This window comes from Aotus nancymaae, unplaced genomic scaffold (genome assembly GCF_030222135.1).
Source record: "Aotus nancymaae isolate 86718 unplaced genomic scaffold, 86718_ANA_hifiasm-v0.15.2.pri h1tg000010l, whole genome shotgun sequence".
Lineage (NCBI taxonomy): Eukaryota > Metazoa > Chordata > Mammalia > Primates > Aotidae > Aotus > Aotus nancymaae.
This window is the reverse complement of record NW_026988421.1, coordinates 16,587,024-16,601,249: the sequence shown is the minus strand read 5'-3', so window position 1 is coordinate 16,601,249 and position 14,226 is coordinate 16,587,024. Positions and strand designations below refer to the sequence as shown.

The following is a 14,226-nucleotide window of genomic DNA, read 5'->3' as shown; positions in this document are numbered from 1 at the left end:
CTTCTTCTACCTAGAATATCCACAAAGGAGACGAAGGCGCGAATCCCTGGTGCCCTCCTCACAGCCCCAGCTCAGTGCTTTATTGGGGCTTTCAGAGAAGTGTCTTAGAGAAACCCCTGGCCACATTCATCAGCTCAGGTCCCACCCTCTAGTCTCAGCTGGGTGGTAAGGAAACCCGGCTACTGCCCCATACCTCTGTGCACTGGCAATACCCAAGACTGCTGTCAAAACCCTCAAAACCAGAGCTGTGCATTTAGAGAGAAGGCAGGTGGGTGGCTGTCTAGGGATAGGAGAGTAGGGGAAACAGCTGCTGCGAATGGGTACAGGCTTCTGAAACTGAGTGTGGTGACGGTTGTATAAGTTTGTGACTACACTAAAAACCACCGATTTGCACACTTTAAATGGGTCGATTGCATGATACATAAATTATGTCTCAATAAAGCTGTAATTGAAGAAAAGCCAGTGGGTGACTTCGCACCCTCAAGACCTTCCCTCGTCAGCCAGCTGAGTTTGTCCCAAACCTGCGCTGCTGCTTGTGCTTGTTCATGCAACTCTACAGTTTAAATAAACACAGTTACTCCACAAAAAACGAAGTCAAGTGCTTTGGAAAGGTTCTAGAAGAGGCAGGTTGCAGCTGGGCATGGTGGCTCGCCCCGTAATCCTAGCACTTTAGGAGGCCAAGGCAGGTGGATCCCTTGAGCTCAGAAGCTCTAGACCAGCCTGGGCAACATGGCAAGACCCCATCTCAATTTTAACATTTTTTTAATTTTAAAAATTTTAAAGAGGCGGATTGCCAGCAAATAGCTGTCAAATGATAATGTGGTTTGGAAGATAATCTAGAAGGACTTCTTGGCAAGTGTCTTAAGGTTTTGTTCACTTTAAAGAAATGAAGGCTGATGCATTAACAGTGTACTTAATGCATGCATGGAGGATGACACAAGACTCCAGTCAGCTGAGCAGAGCTCAGAAAGTCTGCAGTGCCAGGTCCTCAAAAGATGGGCCAAGGAATATGCATTTAAATGACAATAAAATACTCAAAGCCTAAGCATAATCCTACAAAACTGCCTCCTTTAACTAGTTTTTACCATGACCTGCTGGTCCTGTTGACATTCAGTCAGAGGTGTTCTCTCTCTGTGCAGGAGAATGACCTTTCAGACAGGATTGGAGGAGAGAGGACATGCAGGGAGCACCCACCTAGGCCCAGGGTGGAAGGGGCCGGGGCCACCAGGTGACAGCCAGATCTTCCTCCAAAAAGTGCAAGCCTACACAGCCCTCTGAGCTGAGGGTCCCTCCCTACTCGGAGGCCTCTGACCTGTGCATTTCAATAGGGTCTCCTTCAGCTCCCGTTTCTCTTTCCGGAGCTGAGCCAGGTGTCCTCGGATTTCCTCCTTCTTCTTTTCAAGCCTCTCCTTCTCCTCTGTGTAGCGCTTCACCTCAGCTTCTGTCCGATTCTTGCCAAGCTTGATCTCTACAGACCCAGAGAGGGAAGCCCCAGGTCAGCCTGGCTGGACCACAGAGGCTGTCCCCAGTCTACTACTCAGGCACACACAGAACCTGGGGCTTTGGTACAAGAGAAGAGCTGGATGCCAGGCCAGCCTAGCAGGGATAGGAAAGGAACCTGGGCCCACATCTTAGTTGCTATGTGACCCTGGATAGGTCCCTCTACCTCTCTGAACCTGTTTCCTAACCTGAAAAGGATGGTGTGATGGTTAATACTGAGTATCAACTTGATTGGATTGAAGGATGCAAAGTGTTGTTGCTGGGTGTGTCTGTGAGGGTGCTGCCAAAGAAGATTAGCATTTGAGTCAGGGACTGGTAGGGGCAGACCCACCCTCAGTCTGGGTGGGCACCACTTCATCAGCTGCCAGTGTGGCTAGAATAAAGCAGGCAGAAGAATGTGGAAGAACTTGACTCACTGAGTCTTCCCCAGCCTTCGTCATTCTCCCGTGCTGGATGCTTCCTGCCCTTGAACATCAGGCTCCAAGTTCTCCAGCTTTTGGGCTCTTGGACTTACAGTGGTTTGCCAGGGGCTTTCGGGCCTCTGGCCACAGACTGAAGGCTGCACTGTCAGCTTCCCTACTTCTGAGGTTTTGGGGCTCGGACTAATCCACTGGCTTCCTTGCTCCTCAGCTGGCAGAAGGCCTATCATGGGACTTTACCTTGTGATCGTGTGAGTCAGTTCTCCTTAATAAACTCCCCTTCATATATACATCTATCTCGTTAGTTCTGTGTCTCTAGAGAACCCTGACTAATACCAATGGAATCGGGTGACTTCCCCAAGCACAAGTACCTGCACTGGTCACACGCAACCTGTCCTTCACAGGCGGGCTGGCACCAGGCGGGGTGGCCACCAGGGTGTCGGGGCAGCTCGGTGGGAAGGAGATTCTCTGCTGTTCAGTCTGGATTTTGACGGTGGGGATTCTCAGGGAAGGCTCCTCAGGCTCCAAACTCTCCAGCTGCTTTGGGAGAAAGCAGACATGACTCGGTGGCTGACGGGGCTGGGGAGGTGGTCCGGCTCACCTTCGGGGAGGGTCTGTACCTGCTCCTCCAGGTTCTCTGGACACTTTATGCAGGGCTCATCTGGGGTGGGACCCGGGTCTGGATCTGCAGGGAGGGCCTCAGTCGCATTGTCCAGGCGGGACAAGGTCGGGGAAGAAGCCTGGGCCTGCGCACTGCTGGGGCCGTGCAGAAAGGACTTGACAGGTGTGAGGTCCAGGTACACTCGGTCAGATTCTCTCTTACTTGGGTCATCCGCAGCAGGCATGGCTTCCTCGGTAGGCTCCACCTGCAGGAGAGAGAAGAGTTGGGGGCATGCACCATTACCTCTGCTCCCTAGCTGTGGAGGGGGCACCAGCCTTGCCTCACGGCTCCTGTGCCCACCTCACGATATTCCCAGAGATCTCCCTGCTTCCTAGGGGGAGCCACTGGTTGAGTCCTGGATGTGCCATTCAAGGTAGAAGATCCAGACACAGCATTTCACTTCCCTGAACCTTATAAGTTCCTCATCTGTAAGGAGGAAAATAGCAGCACCTTCCCATAAGGTGGTTAGAATTGAAGATCATCTGCAGGAGGTCCTCAGCTCAGCACAGGGGTCAGTACCCAGCACGTGCAAGCTGCCATCCATATGATCATCACACCTCAACGATCGATTTGGACCTGGAAGCCTACTGGTGCCTCCACTCCCAATTCCACCACCACACCCCTAGCCCTGACCAGAGTGGTCTATGGTGTTTCATCTAGATAAGTCCCCAAGCCAAGCAAACTGCACAGCCTCGCGTATAAGAGACAGCCTTGCTACACTCAGGTGTCTGCATTAATGGCCTGATAGATGACTCAGAACTCGCTGATCTCGGGGACACTCTAATGATCTCTGGCATCCAGGCATTGAGGTTTGCAGGAGGAAGTCTGGAGAGCCCCAGGTCGCTGCCTGGCCAGTCCTTACCACAGCTGTGAGCTCCGACAGTTCCACGTCATCATATAGCTCCTCCTGGCGGTCCTGGCTAGGCAGGCCATCGATGTAAGTGTTGGGCTCTGAGAACTTTCTCTGCATCAGTCTAGAAACAGGGCAAGGTGGCAGGTGTGAAGCACCTGGGGCAGGGTGGCGAAAGCACCAGGCTCCAAGGATCCCCAGTGATGAGTGGTTGTCGTGAAAGCGGTGGCCGCCCAAGAGATCTGGAGCCGACACCCACCTCCATGGATCTGAGGGCACCTCGTCCCTCTTTTCCTAGCGCCTTCTTCCTGGAATTCTTGGTTCCAGATTTTCCTCCCAGAAAGACGGCCTTCCCTTGCCATACCCCTCCTCCTAGGATCCCTTTGCTATCTTCTCCCCAGTTCCTCCCTTCTAGGATCTTCTTCCAGAAACCACAATGAAAACCCCTTCTCATTTCATCTTCACAATACACTCAGGGCGGTGCAGGCCAGACACTATCTCCGTTTGGTCCATGAGAAAACGGATTGTGTTTCAGTGGCTCGGCCGGCTTCCACTAGACTGGCCCTACTACCCTGACCGGAGAACATCTCCCTCAGCCCCAGTTTGCTCCTCTGGAAACAGAAGCACTACACCCGACCTGCTTTTCTCCAGGGTGTGCTGGAGATCCAGTGAGGGATTCACTGGGAGGAGGAAGAGGAGGTCAGGAAAGGTGACAGCATTGCCTGGAGGAGCTGGAGAGTCTAACTACAGCCAAGGATGCCAACACCGCCCCGGGGGCCCAGAGCCTGGCTCAGCTCCTGGCTCTCAGCTCAGCTCCTGGCTCTGGGCTGGGACTCCTGAGGGCTGCTCCTGGGCTTTGCATCTTCCTGCTATGGGCAGAGCAGGGTGGAACCCCATGCTCTCTGCTACCCCTGGCTCCGGCTGACCCAGGGCCTACAGCATGGCCAGGAATGGGAGAGTGTACAGAGAAAGGGCCCAGATTACTCACAAGAGAGAGTTTTTGGCCGCACTCACAATACAGGAAACCCTGTCGGCATCCACATAGTCGTAGGTGAACTCTTCTGGGTCTGTCTTGGAGCCTGATTCAGAGAGCAGGAGACCCAGCCAGTGGCCCATTTCCTGGGAAGACTTGGCCTGGAACGAGGCCGAGAGAGACATGAGCAGGGCTGGGCTGGGCTGTGCTGCCTGGTGCCAGCCCCTCCCCACCAGGCCATGCCCGTACCCCTATCCCCAAACCCACCCACGAAAGCCCCTGTGACAGCCTGGGGCCATGCTCCTCCTGATCACCGGCATATCCCACCCCCCAGTGGCCCCAAATGACATTTCCTGTCAGTGACTTTTTTTCTTTTTTTTTGAGACGGAGTCTCATTCTGTCACCCAGGCTGGAGTGCAGTAGCGTAATCTTGGCTCACGCAACCTCCACCTCCTAGGTTCAAGCAATTCTCCTGCCTCAGCCTCCTGAGTAGCTATGACTGCAGGCATACACCACCATGCCCAGCTAATTTTTGTATTTTTACTAGAGACGGGGTTTCACCATATTGGCCAGGCTGGTCTCTAACTCCTGACCTTGAGATCCGCCCACCTCAGCCTCCCAAAGTGCTGGGATTACAGGCATGAGCCACAGTGCCTGGCCCCTGTCAGTGACATCTTGATGCCACCTCAATAATACTGTGGACTTTTGTCCCAAGGGCTGTATGAGATTTATATACATTGTGTCTCCGGGAGGTGAAAACTGTTAGTTATCACCATGTGACTACTATTAAAAATTGTTAAAGTGATCACCTAATAGTTTAAATGATTATTAAAAATTGTGTGTCTTTTGACACTTGTATTTTATGAACAATGCATGTCATCTTATCACCCTAATCCCATACACAACAAGACTGCCTGGATCCCTAAGAAACAATATTCAAATTTATTTTTGTTCATGGCTTCAGTAAAGTCAGGACATCTTAAATGCCTTACACCAGCTCAGCTACTAAATCGTGATCTAAATCCCAGTGAATTTGGTAATTTTTTCCCAGGGGACAATGCATTCTAATCAAATTTATACATTGGGTACCTCTATTAAAATGTCAACATGGTTTCTTACCTTTATAATGAGAAAAAAACTGCACATTTTATAAAAGCTACAGGTTTACTTTCATGAGGAAAATCAGCCCCCTTTGGTATAACCCATAGCTCCAGCACATTTGCTGCTACATTCTCTTCATCAAAGAGGCCATGATGAGCAGAATTTGACATTTAGTTGGTTTCCTTTTCCCAGTTATTTATTTTTTTAGACAGAATCTTGCTCTGTCGCCCAGGCTGGAGTGCAGTGGTGCGATCTCGGCTCACTGCAGCCTCTGCCTCCTGGGATGAAGCAATTCTCCTGTCAGCCTCTGGGATTACAAGTAGCTGGGATTACAGGTGACAAACACCATACCCAGCTAATTTTTGTATTTTTAGTAGAGATAGGGTTTTACCATGTTGGCCAGGCTGGTCTCAAACTCCTGACCTCAGGTGATCCGCCCACCTCGGCTTCCCAAAGTGCTGGGATTACAGGTGTGAGCCATCACACAGAGCCCCTGCTTAGTTTCAGTTGAATTCTAAATAAAGCTTTTCACGGGCATCCCTTAGTCCAGGCTGCCAGCGTCTCTGTCCTGGGCAGCTGTGACAACTTCTTAACAAGTCCCTTTCTTGTCCCCCTTCCATCCACTCCCACCCCAGTAGCTGGAGGAAGCATCTTAAAACCCCAATCTGAGCTTGCTTCCCTCCCCTGAAAGCTGTCAGGGCTCCACTGCTCCTAGGATCAAGCCCTGTCCCTCCCCTCCAGCCTGTCACTCAGCCCCCAGTACATATCCATAGCACCCTCCCTCCCCAATTCTTTCCAGCCATTGTAGTTCAGTGATCAGTTGGGTGATTTTTTTTTTTTTTTTTTTTTTTTGAGATAGAGTTTTGCTCTTGTTGCCCAGGCTGGAGTGCAGTGGCGTGATCTTGTCTCACTGTAACCTCTGCCTCCCGGGTTCACATGATTTTCCTGCCTCAGTCTCCTGAGTAGCTGGGATTACAGGCATGCACCACCACGCCTGTCTAATTTTGTATTTTTAGTAAAGACTGGGTTTTTCCATGTTGGTCAGCTGGTCTCAAACTCCTAACCTCAGGTAATCCGCTCGCCTCGGCCGCCTAAAGTGCTGGGATTACAGGCGTGAGCCACCTCACCCGGCCAGTTGGGTGATTTGCTGAGTAACATCACACTCCCAAACTAGGATGTAAGTGCCACAAGGACAGGGAGTCCCTATTGTTCTTGTCCACCATATTCCTGTGCTGAGGAGATGTTTACTGATGGGGAAGTGATGAATGAATGAATGAATATAAGCTATAAACTGGGCCCTGGGAAGCAATTGCGATGTGGGCCTTTCAGCCACTAGAGGGCAGGATTGGAGCAAGGTTTGGATGGGGACCTCCTCGTCGAAGACTAAGTGAACGGGGCATTCGTGGGCAAGTGTGCGCTTCCAGGAGTGCAAGGGACTAGGTCTCTGCCTGCCGCCGCCCGTGAGGCATTATGTCACTTCTTATTTTTGTAACTGTAACATCACATCAAACAGAGGGTTGGAAGTGAGAGGAATGTAATTGTATCACAAAGCGATTTTTTTCCCCCAGATAAAAATCAACAGTGTGGTTTTTATGTACTGGGCCTAGAGGCTCTCCCAACTGGTGACACCCAAACAAAACAGCGCCCACTTTGAATTCCCAGCAGCTCAGAGAGTTATAAATACTCCTGCCCTAAGTGCAGGAAGTAGCTCATGGTCCCACTCCTATAACACAACCACCCTGAGGTCAGAAAAGGAATGGAAATTTTTAAAAATGCAAACAATCTCAGGCAAAGGAAGTAAAAATAACGCGCACAGCGACATTGATTCTCCCTTGGTAGGATTACAGTCCTGGAGACTGGCAGCAAACAGCCACCACCGCCACACCCTGACTGGCCCTGCTCCCTGCCCCTCAGGCCGGTGGTACCTCGAGCTTGGCCAGCTCCTCGCCCTTGTGGAGGATGCGGAAGGAGTAGAGGTGGTCGGGGCTGGGGTCTGGGACCACCTCGCAGCCCACCAGGCTGAGGGGTTGCTGGGCCGCCTTGCTCCGGTTCCGGTCCTGGTAGAAGTGCAGGTGATTGTCCCTGACAGAGCACCAGCGAGACTTCCACTGGCTGTTCACCAGCACGTTCAGGTAACCTGCAGGAGGAGATGCAGATGCAGGAGGAGACGGGGCTGCAGGAGGAGATGGGGCTGCAGGAGGGGATGCAGATGCAGGAGGAGACGGGGCTGCAGGAGGGGATGCAGATGCAGGAGGAGATGCAGATGCAGGAGGAGACGGGGCTGCAGGAGGGGATGCAGATGCAGGAGGAGACGGGGCTGCAGGAGGAGATGGGGCTGCAGGAGGAGACGGGGCTGCAGGAGGAGATGCAGATGCAGGAGGAGATGGGGCTGCAGGAGGGGATGCAGATGCAGGAAGAGACGGGGCTGCAGGAGGAGATGCAGATGCAGGAGGGGATGGGGCTGCAGGAGGGGATGCAGATGCAGGAGGAGATGCAGATGCAGGAGGAGATGGGGCTGCAGGAGAGGATGTAGATGCAGGAGGAGACAGGGCTGCAGGAGGAGATGCAGATGCAGGAGGGGATGGGGCTGCAGGAGGGGATGCAGATGCAGGAGGAGATGCAGATGCAAGAGGAGATGGGGCAGCAGGAGAGGATGTAGATGCAGGAGGAGACAGGGCTGCAGGAGGAGATGCAGATGCAGGAGGGGATGGGGCTGCAGGAGGGGATGCAGATGCAGGAGGAGATGCAGATGCAGGAGGAGATGGGGCTGCAGGAGAGGATGTAGATGCAGGAGGAGACAGGGCTGCAGGAGGAGATGCAGATGCAGGAGGGGATGGGGCTGCAGGAGGGGACGCAGATGCAGGAGGAGATGCAGATGCAGGAGGAGATGGGACTGCAGGAAAGGATGTAGATGCAGGAGGAGACAGGGCTGCAGGAGGAGATGCAGATGCAGGAGGGGATGGGGCTGCAGGAGGGGACGCAGATGCAGGAGGAGATGCAGATGCAGGAGGGGATGGGGCTGCAGGAGGAGATGGGGCTGCAGGAGAGGATGTAGATGCAGGAGGAGACAGGGCTGCAGGAGGAGATGCAGATGCAGGAGGAGATGGGGCTGCAGGAGGAGATGGGGCTGCAGGAGAGGATGTAGATGCAGGAGGAGACAGGGCTGCAGGAGGAGATGCAGATGCAGGAGATGGGGCTGCAGGAGGGGATGCAGATGCAGGAAGGGATGGTGTAGGAGGGGATGGGGCTGCAGGAGGGGATGGGGCTGCAGGAGGGGATGAAGATGCAGGAGGAGATGGTGCGGGAAGGGATGGGGCTGCAGAAGGGGATGAAGATGCAGGAGGGGACAGGGATGCAGAAGGGGATGGGGCTGCAGGAGGGGATGCAGACACAGGAGGGGGTGCCGGAGTGGGCATGGTTGCAGGAGGCAGCGGAGCTGCAGGAGTGGGCGGAGCTGCAGGAGGGGATTGGGGGGCAGGAAGGCATGGGTGTCTAAGTGTGTCCAAGGCTGGCACTGCCTCTGGGCTTCCTTAGAGTCTCCCCCAGAATCTCAGCTTCAGAACCCATCAGACACCTTCCCTGTCCTAAGGGACTGGAAGCTGCCCTGAGCTTTGGCTGACTAAACCAGGCAATAGGCTGAAAGTGCACAGTTACTTTCCTGCCTGGCCCAGGGCCGGACACACGGTGGGGATCATGCATATCGCCAAGCCATATTAACACAAAGTGGAAGAATTAGAGACCAGGACGGAGCTGCCACACTCGCCCATCACAACCCTCTGGACCAAAGAGAATTGTGGATCACGAGAGGTGGGATCTCAGAGCCCTTAAGCATCTCCAGTCCTGGGAAGGGGAACAGCTGTGTTCTCTCTCAGCCCTCCCCTAGCCGCAGGGAGCATGCTTCACTGCTGAGTAGACATCAGCAATAACGCAGCCACATCTCTCAGACAGTGACTCACTGGGACTGGGCTCCCAGGCCAAACATCATGCCCTCTGAAGCAACTGCCTGGCACCCTGGCTGGAGAAGCAGGAGAAGGCAAAGATATGGCCCTGTCTGCTGCCTTCCTAGTCTACCCCCACCACCCTGCCAGCCTCAAAACACAAGAAAACTTAGCTGGGACTCAGGAAGGGAACCCAAGGATGGGACAATAATGACTTTCAGGCCCCAGGAAGGCTGACAGCAATGTGCCCCAGCTTGGGGATCAAGACACTAGGCCCACCCCAAGATATTTCCCAGGAAAAACCTATCGCTCCTCTTAGCGTCAGTTTCCCCAAGTTCGAGTGAAGCTGGAGAGATGACCTCTAAGAGCCTACCTGCACCCATGCCCTTTGCACCAGCACGGGGTTCTCATTGTCCCCTTCACAGTCTCGTCTGTTCCCATCTCAGAGTCACTGCTCCTGCGCACAGGCACCATTCTGGCCCATTCCTCACCTACATGGCCCTCAAGCCTCAGGTCCACAAAGCTCTCCCTGACCACAGGGCAAGAAAAGTTCTCTCTGTCCCTGAGTCCTGATAGCTACAAAGGTGGCACAGTGCCTGCTATGGGTATAAAATCATCGCCTCCCTCAGGCAGGCTGTGAGCTCTTGGTACTGTGCCTGCCATCCTTCTGCTTGCTCCCCTTTTAACACGGTGCTCGCCATACCCTGCAAATACAGATCAAATGAACATCATTTTTAAAAGAATACTAGAAGGATACCAATAGTTACCCTTCACTTCCACAAAGGCTTCAACACTGCAGCAAGAGAGAGTCGGGTCAGGCCTAAGGACCTGCCTGCAGTAGCAACAGACGGGAACCTGAGGGCTGCAGGCTCTCCAGCCCTAGAGATGTTTACGCGATACCTGAAACCCCCTGCCTTTGCTGTCTGAGCTCGCCTTCCTGAGGACTGGCTCCAGCCCAGGGAATGAGCCTCTGGACCTGAAGGTAGCTACAGTTCTTACTGGATGTCTCGAGGGACCTCTCCACAGGCTCCAGTGAGGTGGATTTCTTCCTGCCCAGATTCATTAGGTTGCTCAGTTTGAGGCCAGCAGAACATTTCTTCTTGACTGTCAAGATGAGACAGAAAGCAATTGGTATTGCAAGTGGTCCACCCACGTGCCCATGAGAGAAGGAAAAAATAGCAAATCCATTCCCACTACGTCCACCCATCCCTCCCCAATACGTCCACCCATCCCTCCCAACTACATATGTGCACACACACTCCCATCTCCCCAAACCGGGACCCGCAGGCCAGAGTTAGGTGCCTTTAAAGTCACACACTCAAGAGGTACACAGACTTCTTATAGAATATGTAACCACTTGAGAATCTTTACAGACTGTACTGGCTCAAAGAGATTTGTAATAGGGTAAGCAAACAAGAGAGATGAAGAACATTCTAGCCCCAACATTTCATGAAGCTTAACTTCAATTTGACTGTGTCTCCTTTTCTCCTGGATCTGTCAGCAGTAGTACTTCCAAGTAGTTTATTAATGGGAGGCCATGTTAGAATCAGCGGCTAAAACCCAATGGTGTTGAGCCCGACAGCCCAGGCTCCCAGCCTGGGACACCATTCCCCTCCCGACCCCAGGCTGTTACCATCTTTGGTTTCTGGGACCTCAGGGTGGCCATCCACGGAGCTCCCATACTCTGAAGCTGACAGGTACTTCTCAGCTATATCTGGCTATGGACAAAAGAGACATGAATGGGGATCACTGGCTGGGAACAGTTACCTTGGAGACCACAATTTAAGGGAAAATACTAGATGGTTCTTGGTTGTAGGCCAGAGGTCAGCTGACCAAACCCCTGCCGGCCACCTAAATGGCAGAATCCGGGTCACTGGTAGGACATCGGCCCAGCTTCCAAATGGCTGCTCACCTGATGTGACAGTGGCCCCTGTAGCCAGCAGGCAGGGCAAGCAGGCTGCCCAGGGGTGGCATTAGAGTTTGCATCCCCAACGACATTGACTGTCAAGCTAAACCACTCATACTGACAGCATGAAGAAGTCTTCTGAGAGCTGACTGTTCTAGCCACGTGGGCTGGCTCATCGGCACAGGGACAGTCCACGATCTGAGTCCTGGCCAGAGCATTCTGCTTGCAGGCCTGTGCCCGAGTTAAAAGAGCCTCTCTGAGCCTCACTCTGCATGTGTGTCACAGAGGGATGACCCAGTCTGCTCACATGGGGTGTTGGGGACTAGAGATAATCCCTAGAAAAGTGTAGCTGCTGATGCTGTTAGAACACGAAGCCCTCAGAATATTCTAATCAAGCTGCTTTGAGAGCGTCACAGACTCCAGATCTCTAGAAAACAAGCTGACAGACTCCCATGCAACAGTTAATTGAACTGACTGGCCTTAGGCAGGGTCCAGGGCCAGCAGTCCCTGGCCAGGGAAGCACTGCGTGCTGAGTCTTTAGGGACAGCTCTTGTTTCTTGCCCCAATGTGAAGAAAACCCAAATTCATTCCAACTTGAGTTTGCTTGTCAGTGGCCAAGGAATAAATGACACAATGAAAAACGGCCCCTCCTGAGTCACTCTGGAATCTGGAAGGACTGTGGGCTCTTTCTCCATGGTGGATGACCTGTACCTTCTGGAGAATAAGTGGCCTCCATCCTGCTCAAGCCCCTGTGTGCCTCTTGCTTTCCTCCCTGCCAGGGGCGGGGACCCCAGAAGGAGCCACAGGGACCTTCTGGCTATTCTGTGTGCCCAGCCTTCAGCACACCTACCTGCAGATACTCAGGGACAGGAAATGTGACCCTACAGGTGACAATCCTCCCTTTGGCCAGAACCTAACTCAACTTCTTCAGCTTTGACCTTTAAGCCCAAAACTCCCCAAAAGCACCCTGCAAATGACGCAGTCTTTTGGTTGCAATCAGCCTTGAGGCAGTGCCCCAAGTCCAGGGGCCCGACTGAGAATAAGGGGGAAGGAAGTGCCTCATAAAATCAGTCTCCCTGCTTAAGAATGCAGGCCAAAGTGACTTTTGTTCAAACAAAGCTTCTCTATCCCCGACCACCCGCCCACCCCCGGCACCCACAAGCAAGAAAATATTTTAGGTCTGTATCAGTTTCATCCATTTTCCTGCCAAGCTAGAGCTATTGCTCTTTTCCAAGCATTGTATTTTTTTTTTTTTTTTTTTTTGACCCTGTGGCCCAGGCTAGAGTATAGTGGTGCCATTTCGGCTCACTGCAACCTCTGCCTTCTGGGTTCAAGCGATTCTCCTGCCTCAGCCTCCTGAGCAGCTGGGATTACAGGTACCCACCACCATGCCTGGCTAATTTTTGTATTTTTAGTAGAGATGGGGTTTTGCCATGTTGGCCAGGCTGGTCTCAAACCCCTGACCTCAGGTGATCCACCTGCCTCAGCCTCCCAAAGTGCTGGGATTGCAGGCGTGAGCCACTGTGCATGGCCTCAAGCATCGTATGTTTCTTATTAATTGGACTGAAATATAAAAACCAAGCTCCCAATTTTATACTTTTAATTTTTAGGAGGAAACATGGAAGGGGACTCTCCCTCCAGGCAGGACAGAGGCTTACTTTCTGGCAGTTAAAGCGCTGGGCATCCGGAGTATACTGGTTTCCTTCAGATGCGCCTTCAGAAGGCAGGCCGCTCACTTCCTGGATGACCTGAGGTGAGAGGGAAGCTGTCAGCAGAGGCTGAGGTCCTCTGGCCACCACTCACAGCCAGGCGGAAGCCAAGTTCCTCCAGGTCAGGGGAGAGCAGGTGAGGTGAGAGAGAAGATGCTGAATTTCCAAGGAAGAGGACACACCCCCGTCCCAGCCCCAGCCCCAAGGCCTGCACATGGCCTTGATCCCAGCTCTGCAGGCTGCAGCGGGGAGGGCTCGTTGTGTAGGCTCCTTTCTGCAGGTCCCACACGTTCGGGGGCATGAGAGGGGGTCCTTGGCAGCAAAGGCCAAAGATGACCAGAGCCGCCAGCCCAGGGCTCCACGAGCCCCTTTCCTGCCACCATTCCGGGCAGGGCTACTGTGCTGACGTAGATGTGATGAGAACATCCCTGCTAGACAGTCCCCTGGATTCTCAGAGGTCGCGCAACTCTCCGTGGAGTCTTCACGCTGCCTGAGGAGCAGGCCTGCAAACTGCCTCATTCCAATGACCCACTGGCTCTCCGGACTCACTGCCACCCACCCACCCTTCCCTCTGGGAAGGGGCCGCTTCACCGGCTCCTTCATTGGACCAGTGGAGAAAGAGGGTCTCTCTGTAAAGGCTGGACACAGAGAGGCTGTGCCTTCTGAAAGCGCTCTTGTCTTTGAAGCCCCGAGCAGAGGCTATGGGGCAGGGGTCTCAGGAAGAGAGCGTGAGAGTCTGGGGAGGAAGGCTGGGAGAGGGGGAGTGGGTTTGGGCAGTTGGAGGAATGGAGCTTGGGCTGGGGGCAGATGCAGAAAGTCAGCAGTGGCTCTGACTGTGCAAAGCAGTGCCTCGGTCTGAACCAGGGACACTCCCTTCTTCCCCAGGGGAACTCTCAGGGTGACCAGAAACACACTGCCCACCTGGAAGCCCTTCGGAGGTGCAGAATTAGTAAGAGTGATTTCAAAGATCCTCCTCTTTCCATCTATGCTTACAGCAGTTTATGGAAACGGGTTTCAAATCAGAAGAGCCGCAGAACTCCATTTCGGGACTGTGGTCCACACTGAATATGCAACACAGTGGCACGGGAAGAGCGCAGGCACTAGAGCTGGCACCTGTGTGACACTGAGCCTGAGCCTCAGCCACTGCATCTGTAAGCTGGGACAATACC

General features: G+C 53.2%; 1 protein-coding gene across 6 annotated transcripts in view; it reads right to left on the bottom strand.

The window, feature by feature from the left end:
* The window catches only part of AFAP1L2 (actin filament associated protein 1 like 2), a 116,224-nt gene that overhangs the window by 3,617 nt on the left and 98,381 nt on the right, over positions 1-14,226 (bottom strand). For 4 of the 6 annotated variants that reach the window (XM_064373810.1, XM_064373813.1, XM_064373811.1 and 1 more), the window contains 9 exons: positions 13,007-13,096; positions 11,076-11,160; positions 10,442-10,546; positions 7,430-7,641; positions 4,419-4,564; positions 3,443-3,554; positions 2,540-2,785; positions 2,291-2,459; positions 1,313-1,468 (listed from right to left, as the gene is read on the bottom strand). In XM_064373810.1, the coding sequence (XP_064229880.1) occupies positions 1,313-1,468; positions 2,291-2,459; positions 2,540-2,785; positions 3,443-3,554; positions 4,419-4,564; positions 7,430-7,641; positions 10,442-10,546; positions 11,076-11,160; positions 13,007-13,096 (1,321 nt within the window). The remainder of the gene's footprint in view (positions 1-1,312; positions 1,469-2,290; positions 2,460-2,539; positions 2,786-3,442; positions 3,555-4,418; positions 4,565-7,429; positions 7,642-10,441; positions 10,547-11,075; positions 11,161-13,006; positions 13,097-14,226) is intronic. The other 2 variants (XM_064373814.1, XM_064373812.1) reach the window with 1 other exon arrangement.